At 41.5% G+C, this 13,705-nt stretch overlaps 2 protein-coding genes across 2 annotated transcripts; both read left to right on the top strand.

Moving 5' to 3' along the window:
* The first annotated feature begins 297 nt into the window (after positions 1–297).
* LOC129563946 (endogenous retrovirus group K member 10 Gag polyprotein-like) lies at positions 298–1,888 on the top strand. Its single transcript, XM_055437616.2, has 2 exons — positions 298–1,785; positions 1,844–1,888. The coding sequence occupies exons 1-2, from the start codon at positions 298–300 to the stop codon at positions 1,886–1,888; spliced, it is 1,533 nt and encodes a 510-aa protein (XP_055293591.2).
* Positions 1,889–5,673: 3,785 nt separating this feature from the next.
* Positions 5,674–7,111, top strand: LOC129563945 (endogenous retrovirus group PABLB member 1 Env polyprotein-like). The gene is made up of 2 exons (XM_088844931.1): positions 5,674–6,692; positions 6,958–7,111. The coding sequence occupies exons 1-2, from the start codon at positions 5,674–5,676 to the stop codon at positions 7,109–7,111; spliced, it is 1,173 nt and encodes a 390-aa protein (XP_088701057.1).
* The last annotated feature ends 6,594 nt before the right edge of the window (positions 7,112–13,705 follow it).

The following is a 13,705-nucleotide window of genomic DNA, read 5'->3' as shown; positions in this document are numbered from 1 at the left end:
TTGCTGTTATACACTGCAATCCTCTCGACCCCATCTTTTCTCTCTCCCCCTTTTCTAAGCCGACAGACGCCGATTCGTGTCGAACGTTGAATCGTCCGTGCAGGCACGGGCAGTTGGCGCCCAACGTGGGGCCCGAAGACGGACGACTGTTGGCCGCTACCCGGACCACGTGAGTCTTGCTTTATAGAATTACAAGTTTGAGGTTACAAGTTTGAGGGGTAGGAAGGTTTATTGTCGAGAGTATAAACTATGGGACAAAATAATAGCCAGCAATTCTTTGTGCATATGCTACAAATCATGTTGAAAGACAGAGGCATTCGTGTTTCTACTCCACGGCTGAATGCGTTTCTGGCATTTGTAGAAGAAGTATGTCCCTGGTTTCCTAAAGAGGGGACAGTTAATTTAGAAACCTGGAAAAAGGTGGGAAAGCAAATTCAGGCACATTACACTTTGCACGGGCCTGGAAAAATGCCTGTGGATACTTTTTCTCTGTGGTCCTTAATTCGAGACTGCCTGGACCTAGAAAATGGTGAGGAGTCGAGGCTTAAAGATAAGATACAGGATGATCCTCCTCCTCCAGAATCTAGTATTCCGCCATTGCAGGAAAGTCCCCTCGATCCTGAGGATACAGAGACTTTAGAAGAAGCAGCTGCTAAATATCATCAGGAGGATTGGGAGCTGCTTATGACTGATGCAGCAGGGGAAGAGAAAGGGAAAACCTGTATCCAGGAACTAGAATGTTTAATGAAGCAGCTACTGTCTACCATTAAAGATAATGTGGATACTCCTCCTCTTAATAATTCTGCTGCCGCTCCCTTGTCAGGGCCAGAAAAGCCTATTTCTTCTTCTGCGCCTCCAGCGTATGCTTCTTTTCTATCCCCCCTCCAGCAAGCACTTAAACAAGCTCAGCAAGAGGGCGAAGTTCTTGCTGGCTATCCCAAAGCATTTCCTGTTTTTGAAAATGCTAACCAACGCTATTATGAGCCATTACCATTTAAACAATTAAAGGAATTAAAGATAGCCTGTGCCCAGTATGGTCCCACAGCACCTTTTACGCAAGCCATGGTAGAAAATTTAGGGGGCCAAAATTTACCCCCTAGTGATTGGAAGCAAATCGCCCGCGCTTGTCTCACGGGTGGCGATTATCTATTATGGAAATCAGAATTCGCAGAACAATGCGGAATTATAGCTGAAACAAATCAGAGACAAGGGCTTCCCACTACTTATGAAATGTTAATTGGAGAGGGCCCTTATCTAAACACTAATGCTCAATTAAATTACCATCCTGGGGCTTATGCCCAAATATCCAATGCTGCTCGTCAAGCTTGGAGAAAATTGCCCTGTTCGGCCAACAAAACAGAGGATCTTTCAAAAATTCGGCAGGGGCCAGATGAGCCATATCAAGACTTTGTTGCTCGATTATTAGAAGCGGTAAGAAAATTGATGGCCGATGAACAAGCAGGCATGGTGCTAACCAAGCAATTGGCTTATGAAAATGCCAACTCCGCCTGCCAAGCAGCCCTCCGACCCTACCGAAAAAAGGGGGTACTTTCTGATTACATTCGTATCTGTGCTGACATTGGACCCTCATATATGCAGGGTATTACATTGGCTGCTGCCCTGCAGGGAAAAAGTATCAAAGAAGTTCTATACCAACAACAAATGAAAAATAAGAGGCGTCCCATCGCCTCTGGCAATGCAGGGTGCTTTGTGTGCGGCCAGCCCGGGCATCGGGCTGCCTTTTGTCCGCAGCGGGGTAATACCAATAATATCCGGACCCCCAATGTGTGCCCTCGGTGCAAAAAAGGAAAGCATTGGGTAAAAGATTACAAATCTAAAACAGATGTGCAAGGCAATCCTCTCCCTCCCATGTCGGGAAACTGGGTGAGGGGCCAGCCCCAGGCCCCGAACCAATGTTATGGGGCCATGACGACCGAGCAGAGAGAAAATCATCAGGTGTCACCAGCCTCCTCCGCGCCACCACCGGGAGTGCCGGCCTGGACCTCTGTGCCTCCACCCACACAGTATTAACCCCAGATATGGGTATGCAAGCCCTGCCTACCGGTGTCCATGGTCCATTACCTCACGGCACCGTGGGGCTGCTGCTTGGTCGTAGCAGCACTACTATGGCAGGGTTAATGGTGGCTCCCGGAGTGATTGATGCAGATTTTGAGGGCGAAATTAAGATCATGGCACATTCGCCTCGCACTATTACCACTATTCCTGCAGAAAAAAGAATTGCCCAACTAATTTTACTCCCTATTGTTCCCGCGAGAAAAGCTCATCGTGTCACTCGCGGCACTGCTGGTTTTGGTTCCTCTGATGCTTATTGGCTCAAATCTATTGAGAACTCTCGTCCAGAATTAATGTTAAAAATCAATGGCAAACGTTTTGTAGAAATTCTTGATACTGGAGCTGATGTCTCTGTAATTGCTGAAAAACACTGGCCAAAAAACTGGGCAAAACATGCGGCTATTTCAACTTTGCAAGGTATAGGACAAGCTAATAACCCTGAGCAAAGTTCTGAATTGTTACACTGGGAAGATGGTGAAGGCCACCAAGGCGAAATGCGTCCCTATGTTCTCCCTAACATTCCTGTTAATTTATGGGGACGCGATGTGATGACATCCATGGGAGTGTACCTCTATAGTCCCAGCCCTCAGGTTGCGGCTCAGCTTTTTGATCAAGGGTTGCTTCCCTTTTCGGGGCTTGGAAAGCACGGCCAAGGAATGCCGCAACCTCTTTTATTGCGTTCCAATAATGACAGAAAAGGATTGGGCCATTTTTAATAGGGGCCATTGATCATCCCGCAACCCACGCTGATCCAATAACTTGGAAGTCTCCTGACCCTGTGTGGGTGGATCAGTGGCCCCTGTCAGCCGAGAAAATCGCGGCTGCCCAGCTTCTGGTGCGGGAACAGTTAGCGCTGGGTCATATTGAACCTTCTAATTCGCCCTGGAATTCTCCCATTTTTGTCATCAAAAAGAAATCTGGCAAATGGCGTTTACTTCAAGACCTACGAAGGGTTAACAGCACTATGGAACTGATGGGAGCCTTGCAGCCAGGGTTGCCTTCTCCCATGGCCATTCCACGTAATGCCCACCTCATAATCATAGATTTAAAAGATTGTTTTTTACACTATCCCCCTTGCTCCTCAGGATTGTCCTCGCTTTGCCTTCAGTGTACCCTCTACTAACTTTGCTCAGCCGATGGCTCGATATCACTGGAAAGTACTGCCGCAGGGCATGGCTAATAGCCCAACACTTTGTCAAAAATTCGTTGCTGCTGCTCTTTCTACCACACAAACTTCTTTCCCTGATGTATATATTTTGCACTATATGGATGATATTCTTCTTGCCCACAGCAATGAGACCAAGTTGCTTGCTGCATACGGTTCCCTTGAAGTCTCCCTCACTAACGCTGGACTCTGTATTGCTAAGGAAAAGGTACAAACTTTTCCCCCCTTTTCTTATCTAGGATTTCGCCTGGAGCGTACCGGTTTCTATACCCAACCTGTTAAGCTGTCTAGAGATAATTTAGTTACTCTTAATGATTTTCAAAAGCTTCTTGGTGACATCAATTGGCTCCGTCCTCAGCTGCGCTTAACAACAGGACAACTACAACCCTTATTTAACATTCTTAAAGGCGATCCTCATCCTTCTTCCCCTAGGACCTTGACACCGGAAGGGGAACAGGCACTCCAGCTGGTAGAGACTGCTATTTCCCAACAACAATCTGGGTATTGTGATTATCAGAAACCCTGGGGACTATATGTCTTGCCCTCTTCTCACTCTCCTACTGGAGTTCTTTTCCAGGAAAACCCCCTGCGCTGGATTCATCTTCCATCATCTCCTTCTCGTGTTTTGACACCCTATCATGTCCTTGTTTCCAAAATTATTGCCAAAGGCCGAACGGACTCTGTCCTGTATCTCGGGCAAGAGCCTTCCTTTATTTGTGTTCCTTTTTCCTGTGAACAACAGTCCTGGCTCTTTCAGTTCTCTGACGACTGGGGGTTAGCGCTCGCCAATTATCCTGGGCAAATTATTCAACATTATCCCCCTAACAAATTGCTACAATTTGCATGTACTCATTCATTTTTGTTTCCTAAGGTTGTTCACCAGAAACCCCTTCCTGATGGAATTACTGTTTTTACAGATGGCTCTTCAAATGGCGTCGCCGGACTTGTTATTGATGGGATCCCATATTCCTGTCAAACTTCTTATCAATCAGCACAGGAAGTTGAACTCTTTGCCGTTCTCCGTGCTCTGCAACAAGTTCCTCACAGCCTTAATCTTTATTCTGACAGTCATTATGTAGTTCGTGCTCTCACGGTCCTTGAGACAGTGCCTTTTATAGGAGCTGTTAAATCTTCTATCTATGCTTTATTCTCTCATATTCAGCGACTTCTTCAAGCCCGGACGTCACCATGTTTCTTCGGTCACATTCGAGCGCACACTAACCTGCCTGGACCATTAACTTCTGGTAACGCTCTCGCAGATCACGCCACACACAGCATTTATTCTCTTACCCCCATTTCTGCTGCACAAGCTTCTCATGCCCTTCATCATCAAAATAGCCATTCTTTACGTCTACAATTTGGTATTAGCCGAGAAGCTGCCCGGCAAATAGTTAAAACTTGCCCTACCTGTCCGCAATTCTTTGTGGTTCCTTCCTATGGTGTTAATCCTCGCGGGCTACTGCCCAACGCACTGTGGCAAATGGATGTCACCCACATTCCCTCTTTTGGAAAACTCAAATATGTGCATGTGACTGTTGATACTTTTTCTGGCTTCCTTTTAGCCTCCCTCCAATCTGGGGAAGCTAGCCGTCACTGCATTCAGCATTGCCTGCGTTGTTTTGCTACCATGGGAATGCCCCGCTGTTTAAAAACTGATAATGGTCCTGGATATACTGGTAAAGCTTTCCAAAGTTTCTGCAGTCGTTTTGGCATCGCACACAAAACCGGTATCCCTTACAACCCCCAGGGGCAAGGTATTGTTGAACGTGCCCATCAAACGTTGAAACATCAACTTAATAAATTGAAAAGGGGAACAGTGTATGGAGACACCCCTACTAACCTTCTTTATCACGCTCTATTCGTTCTGAATTTTCTGACTCTGGACCGCGATGGACGCTCTGCAGCTCAGCGATTCTGGCATCATGATGCGACAAAGGCGCGTCCTCTGGTGAAATGGAAGGATCCATTGGATGGCAAATGGTATGGCCCCGATCCTGTGTTAATCTGGGGAAGGGGTCATGTTTGTGTTTTTCCGCAGGATGCCGAAACACCGCGCTGGCTTCCGGAAAGGCTGGTACGCACGGCGGAGGCGATCCCTGACTGCCCAGATGCAGCGCTTGACCCTGAGGGAGACTGCCCCGTTGCCGACCAGTCAGCAGCTGAGAACACTGCTGCATGAGGCTCGCATAAACGCCGCTGAATCGTCCTCGTCTTCTCCAACTGCAATTCTTATATCGTTGCTACTCCTTTTAAATCAGATAGGCTTTGCCACTGCAGACAAATCCTCTGCTTGCCCAGCATTCGGGCCAGGGGTTTATCTCCTTGCTCTGACTGTATCTAGCTTGCTTTTTTCTTCTGAGGGAAATGTCTTCCTGTCATGGGCTCATTCTTATGCTGACTTTCACAACAGCTCCGCCTGCTGGGTCTGTACTGCTATGCCTTTGTCTGTAGTCGATGGGTTTCCTTGGTGGGTATCACCTGTACAACAAATGCATTTTCCTGCAGTCTGTGACTTTTTAATCCAGTATAAGCAATCTCACAGAAGTCTCCTTAATTTAAATGTCTCTGCCCTTCCTGAGTGTAACGACAGGGGTAATCAGAAGGCGAGCTCCTTGCTACAGTTCAACGTTAATGTGAGTTATAAGGCTGTTGAAGATGCATACCGCACTTATTCTAATACCAGCAAAAATAAGACTCGTCCAAGTCGGTTTTTTGGAGAGTATTATCAGATCTGGGATGAGTACTTTTGGATGACTCCGGAAAAAGGACAGTTGCTGAGACAAGCCGACATTTGCTGGGAACAACGAGAACATCAACCCCATTTTGGGGGAAAAGACTTTGAAAAAAATCTGTTGAAGCATGTGGGCATTACCCCTATTTCTATGTGTACTCGGGTGATTGATGTAACCTTCCATTGTGATGTTCACCCCCTCTGGCCGGGATCCGATTGGGAAAATAGTCCCGGTATAAGATGGGTGGCTCCTAACGGGACAAAATGGATTTGTGGCTCTAATATTTGGCCCTGGCTTCCCCTTGGTTGGGTGGGACGTTGTAGTCTTGGATTTGTGTTTGCTCCTGGCCGAATCACTCGCTCTACTATGAAAAACCCCGCTAATCTTCCTCTTTTGAAAGCTCGTTGGTCTCGATCGGTTTTTCACTGGTATGATTATTTAACTGCTGTTTTTGTTCCTTCCCTTGGTAATGCTGATATCATGGCACATGTAGATGCCCTAACAAATTTCACACAGCAAGCCCTCCTAGATGCAAAAAGAGCTATAGAAGCATTAAATGAAGAACAAAAGCAAATGCGTAAAGCTGTTCTGCAAAACCGCATGGCGTTAGACATCCTCACCGCCGCTCAGGGAGGGACCTGTGCTGTTATAAAAGTAGAGTGCTGTGTTTATATTCCTGATTTGTCTTCCAATGTTTCCGATGCCGTTAATGATATGAAAGAGCAAGTGGAGGCTATGCAAGACTCCTCTGTGCCATTCTGGGAACAAGTCAAATCATGGTTTCATACAGATTGGTGGAAAACTTTACTTGTGATTCTGCTTGTAGTTGTATGTGTGCTCTGTTGTGGTCCTTGTATTGTACAATGCTTATCCAATTTTATCACTCGCCAGCTCATGGCATTCACTCGTATTATAAGGAATGGTTAACTCTTGTCTTACTGCCGCCCTGCTTCCTGACGCCTCTTTTTGACTGCCCTCACCTAATAGATCTTTATCCAACATTAAAGAAATAAAAAGGGGGAGCTGCGGGGAGCGGTGCGTCTCGGATGCCTGCCCTGGGAGCAGTCCTTGTTTCAAGGAGCCTGTAAAGGCAATTGCCCCCTGTCCCGCCACCCCTTTGACCATGTTGGATAAACATTAACCGTGGGCTAAGGCGGATGGAGGCAGGTGAGAAGGGTCACGGTAGCTTAGTTTAAGAGAAAAACAAATTTGTTATTACCTTGCCTCTGACAGCCTGAGGGAAAAAGTCATTGTGTAAAAGAACAATTCTTTCTGTAACCATGGGGATATACATTCCTGATGTATTGACTAAAACTTTGTTTGTCCTTGCATATATAAGGAGCACTCTACATAATAAAGCATTGCATTGCTGTTATACACTGCAATCCTCTCGACCCCATCTTTTCTCTCTCCCCCTTTTCTAAGCCGACAGACGCCGATTCGTGTCGAACGTTGAATCGTCCGTGCAGGCACGGGCATATATGGAAATTAAACAGCACACTCTTCAATAACAAATGATTCAAAGGAAAAAAATCACAAAGAAAATGAGAATAAATTAAACATCTCTTTAAATAAATGAGATAAATTAAAATAAAAGCATGGCATAACAAAATTTACAGGATGAGACAAAAATGGTGCTCAAACATAAATGTATACCTTTAAATGTCCATTGAAAAGGAAAGAATTTCTCAAGTCAGTAATAGGGCTTTTCACCATAAGAAACTAGGAAAAGAAAAAAATTGAACTCAAAGCTAGCAAAAGGAAGAATATAATAAAAATTAATACATAAACAAAATTAAGAATAGAAAAATAAGAAGGAATCTGCAAAAACAAAAGTTGACACTTAGAAACTATTTTTTTAATTGGTAAATTTACAAGCAGATTATCTAAGAAGAATGAAAGAAAATGAAAATCACTAAAATCAAAAGTGACAGTGAAGCCATTAATATTAAACTTATAGAAATAGAAGTGATTATAGGACAATACTCTAAACAATTATGCACCAACAAAACAGATAATTTTAAGTAAACTGACAAAGTTCTAGAATTACACAAACTTCCAAAATTAACTCAAAGAGAAATTTAAAATTTAAACAAATCTGTAACACATAAGGAGGCTGAATTATTAATTAAAAACTCTCCAAACAGAAAGACACAGTACCAGATGTCTTTGCTGCTGAATTCTACCAAACATTATAAGCAGAATTAGCACCAATCCTTTTCAAGCTTTCCCAAAAAATGGAAGAGGGGATGCCTTCTAATTTATTCCATGAGATCAGCATTACCCTAATTTCAAAGCCAAAAAACAAAACAAAATATCCAAGGGAAAAAAAGTTATAGTCCAATAAGACTTTTGAATATAAAAGCTAAAAAAATTCTCAACAAAATACTAGTAACTGAATCAGCAGTATGTAAGAAAGAGTATACAGCATGACTGAGTGATATTTATCCCAGGAATGCAAATACATTTCAACAAAAGAATATAAATGCTATACATTGCATTAAGAGAATTAGGGGGGAAAATACATTATTATCTCAGCTGATGAAGAGAAAACATTTGACGTATTTGAACATTTCATAATTTAAAACAAGTCAGCAAAATAGGAGACTATGAAAGAAATTTATAAGAAAATCCCCAACTATCATCATACTCAATGGTGAAAGACTTTTTTCACCCTAACATCAGATATAAAAGAAGAATGTCCCTTTTGGCCCTGCTATTTAACATTTTACTGTAAGTTGTAGATGGGTAATCCAGCAAGTAAAATAAATAAAAGACCTTCAAGTTGGAAACGAATAAGTAAAACTAATCTGACCACAGATAACAAGGTCCTAAACACAGACAATCCTTAAGTCTACACACACACTATTGAAGATAATGAACCAATTTATTATTGTTGTAGAGTACAGCATCAAAACACAAAAATCGACCATCATATTTCATTGCACGAACAATGAATACAAAATAAGAAAATAATATGGTTTATAATAGCAACAAAAATATTTAGGAATAAATTTAACCAAAGATGTAGAGGACCTGTACAGAAAAGAATAAGATCTTGCTTAATGGAATTAAAGACCTAAATAAATGTAAATATATCCATGTATATCGATTAGAAAGTTTAGTATTTTTAAGGTGGAAATAATACCCAAAACCCAATAATACCCAATAATACTCAAAAGATATAATGAAATCCTTACCAAATCTTGAAAGTCTTTCTTGCAGACATTTAATGCTGAGTTGAGAATTCTTACGAACTTGCAAGGGATCCCACAAAGATGGCGGATTCACACATCTTGATTTCAACATTTAGCACAAAGCAGTAGTAACAGAAACACTGTGGTACCAATGTAAGAATAGACTTACAGATAAATGGAATAAAACTGAAAATCCAGAAATAAACCCCCACACCTATAGTCAATCAATCCTTGATGAAGGGGACAAGGATACACAATGGAGAAAAGACAGTCTCTTTGGCAAGTGGTTTTGGGAAACCTGGACAGCAGCCATGTAACTTGATGAAGTTATACCACACACTGGTTTAAATAGATTCAATCCAGAATTCAGAATTACCCACATCTCACTTCTATCTATCCCTCCCAAATCTTTCCCACCTGAGAAAATAATAGCACTGTTCAGTTGTTGTGACCAAAAACTCTGAAGTCATTACTGAGGACTCTCCTTCAGTCCCTATATCTAATTATGACGTCTTATTGAGTCTACTTCCACACGGTACCATACTGTTTACTCTCTTCATCTCCAGTGTCACTCCTCTAATCAAACCACTTCTATCCATTATCTAATCCACTGCAACGGCTTGCCATTTTTGCCATTCTTCCATTTTGCCTTCCTAAAATATCTCTGTGCAATAAAAGTAGTGATCTTTTTAAGATGAAATCAGATTACACAATTTCTCTACTAAAGATCTACTCTAATTGCTTCCTATTTCATATAGAATAAAATCCATTTTCTCACAAAAACTCATAAGGCCCTTCATTATATAGCCCTATCAATTTCTGAAACCAGGATAAACAAGGAAAAGAGATATACGACAGTGAAAATACTGAGATTATAGAAGAAATAAAACTAGAGTGTAATGGTGAAAGCATGCTAAGTCATCTTCCATGGAAATGATAGTAGATAATAAGAAAATAAGAAAAGAGCTTAAAATTATACTATTTAGAAATACTGAGGCATTTAATAAGAAAAAATTTTTTGAATGTTTCAGTAAGAGTCAAACTTTTTATTATAAAGTATTTAATGAATAGTGAAGGAGAAGGAAGCCTGGCATGCTTCCATCCACAGGGTCACAAAGAGTTGGACACCATTTAGCAACTGGACAGCAATATAGTTTATTTAATGGCATCACCCCAGGTGGAACTAGTGGTGAAGTATCCACTTGCTAATGCAGGAGACATAAGGATGTGGGTCTCTGGGTCAGGAAGATTCTCTGGAGTAGGAAATGGCACTCCACTTTAGTATTATTGCCTGAAAAATTCCATGGACAGAGCAGCCTGGTGGGTTACAGTTGATGGGGCCACAAAGAGTTGGACACGACTGATAGACTGAGCACACACTTATTTAGTGAATGCAAAGTGACTGCAATTTAATTTTCAAGAGGTAGATAATTTCTTGGATATGAAAAATATATCAGAGTACATAGCCTACTGCTTCCCAACTCATTTTGCAATGCTAACATACGCCTCTTATCACAAACTGATAAATAAAATCTCAATTGTATTTATAAAATCTAATGATGTTATAAATACATGATTAATAAAAAATAAGAAAAAAGCCCAGCAGCATTGTAAAAGAATAATACAATATGGCAAGTTAGGAATTGTTCCATGAATGAAAAGATGATTCTACCATTAGAACATCTATCAAGTTTCCATTCACTAAAATATGTTAGAATAAATTTTATGAAGAACCATTAGAAAGAATGTGGTAAATTTTGCAGCAACATCTCATCAGTCTTTAAGCATGATACTATAGAAAGTTTCTAAGATCAATTAGTATTGAGGTAGGAAACAAAAGTAAAAATCTATTTTTAATATTAAGTTACTAAGGGCAGTTTCATTAAAATCAGAAAGAGGACAGGCCTGCCCCCTATTACTTCTGATATTTAACAGTGATGGGAAGTTTCTAAGAAATGCCATGAGATAAGGCACTGAAAATGAATTACAAAATCCTGTATCAAAGGTGGGAGGCAACATTATCATTTTTGATTAATGATGAGATTATGTATCATTAGAAAGCTATAAGGCTCTACTAAAAATATCAAAACAATAAGAATCCAACTATAAATATTTTTTTTCACTCCATTAACAAAAGAGATAGAGAATTAACAAAAATCAGCAAAATGATAAAACATTTCAGAGTAAATAAAAAGAAATGCCAAAAGACCCTCTTGCAGAATCACTGTTTAATTGCGTCAAGTGGCAAAACAGCACAAAAATAAATACAAAACTCATTTTCCATTATGTAAAAACCTAACATAATTCAAATAGTGAAAGTCCTTCAGTCATATCCAACTCTGCAACCTCATGGACTATAGTCCACGAAATTCTCCAGGCCAGAATATGGGAGTGGGTTCAGTTCAGTTCAGTTCAGTTCAGTCGCTCATTCGTGTCCGACTCCTTGAAACCCCATGAATCACAGCACACCAGGCCTCCCTGTCCATCACCAGCTCCTGGAGTTCACTCAAACTCATGTCCATCACCATCTGCAGTGATTTTGGAGCCCAAAAAATAAAGTCTGACACTGTGCCCACTGGAGTGGGTAGCCTTTTCCTTCTCTAGGGGATCTTCCCAACCCAGGAATCAAACCCAGATCTGCCGGATTATAGGTGGATTCTTTACCAGCTGAGGCACAAAGGAAGCTCAAGAATACTGGAGTGGGTAACCTATCCCTGCTCCAGTGGATCTTCCCAACCCAGGAATCAAACAGGGGTCTCCTGCATTGCAGGCGGATTCTTTAACAACTGAGCTATCAGGGAAGTCCCAACACTATTCAAATAGCTTGTCTGGATGTCTCTATAATTTTGTTCAGATGACTGCAGAACTTGGAAAAGCTGTTGCTGCTATTGATGCATAACATACTGCTATTGGTCTTTTTATATAAATAAATAAAAAGTAAAAAAAAATAGCTTGTCCCTAATAATAATTACTATGGTGGTGGTTTAGAGGCTAAGTCATGTCCAACTCTTTGTGAACCCAACGGACTGTGGGCCACCAGGCTCCTCTGTCCATGGAATCTTCCAGGCAAGTATACTGGAGTGGCCTGTCATTTCTTTCTCAGGGGATCTTTCCCACCCAGGGATTGAACCTGAGTTTCCTGCATTGAGGGCAGATTCTTTACCAATTGAGCCACAAGGGAAGCCCATATGAATTAAATATATATTAATTATTAATTGATATAAATAATATAATTAATAATGTATGAATTAAACTATAATTGCCCTCAATGTTTTGAGATGTTTACTCTTGTAGGTGGTGAAAGAAATTGACAAACCGATTTCTCTAATTATGACTCTCATTTCCCTGGCTGGTGAAATGTTTAATAATGGGCCTATGACCATTTTTGGTCAATTAGACATGTTATAAAGTCTGTAGGCAAGACTTCTGGGAAAGTTTCCACTGCTCCTACGATATAGATATAGGAAGAGTCTCAGCCTCATCTTCCGTGAATACCCAAATACGAAACCTGGACCTGGAATCCTTGTTACCAAGACAACAGAGGACGGGAAAACACAGATGACACTAGAACTACTTCTGATGAGAAACAATACATTTCTTTATCATTTAAATCAGTTTGGTCAAGATTACTCACTGTTTAGAGCAGCCCAAAAGATATAATTGAATCGCATATATGAAAAAGCAAGCAAATTTAAACAAGATTTGTTTAGTAGGAATCTATTATTAGTACTATTCCTGTACTAGGTAAATAATCAAAGAGGCAGAAAATGTTGAGGTATACCTTTGCCAGGAGAAATATCAGTAACCTCAGATATGCAGATAACACCACCCTTATGGCAGAGAGTGAAGAAAAACCAAAGAGCCTCTTGATGAAAGTGGAAGAGGAGAGTGAAAAGGTTGGCTTGAAGCTCAACATTCAGAAAACAAAGATCATGGCATCTGGTCCCATCACTTCATGGGAAATAGATGGAAAAACAGTGGAAACAGTGTCAGACTTTATTTTTCTGGGGATGCTGATTGCAAACAGGAAATTAAAAGACGCTTACTCCTTGGAAGGAAAGTTATGACCAACTTAGATAGCATATTAAAAAGCAGAGACATTACTTTGCCAACAAAGGTCCATCTAGTCAAGGCTATGGTTTTTCCCGTGGTCATGTATGGATGTGAGAGTTGGACTGTGAAGAAAGCTGATCGCCGAAGAATTGATGCTTTTGAACTGTGGTGTTGGAGAAGACTCTTGAGAGTTCCTTGGACTGCAAGGAGATCCAACCAGTTCATTCTAAAGATCAATCTTGGGTGTTCATTGGAGGGACTGATGCTAAAGCTGAAACTCCAATACTTTGGCCACCTCATGCGACGAGTTGACTCACTGGAAAAGTCTATGATGCTGGGAAAGATTTTGGTGGCGGGAGGAGAAGGGGATGACAGACAGTGAGATGGCTGGATGGCATCACCGACTCGATGGACATGAGTTTGAGTGAACTCCAGGAGTTGGTGATGGACAGGGAGGCCTGGCATGCTGTGGTTCATGGGGTCGC

Source organism: Moschus berezovskii, chromosome 17, assembly GCF_049115385.1.
Source record: "Moschus berezovskii isolate FMDL1 chromosome 17, NW_MosBer_1.0, whole genome shotgun sequence".
Classification (NCBI taxonomy): Eukaryota; Metazoa; Chordata; class Mammalia; order Artiodactyla; family Moschidae; genus Moschus; species Moschus berezovskii.
Note: the sequence above shows the minus strand (reverse complement) of the source record. Positions and strands in the feature narration are given on the sequence as shown.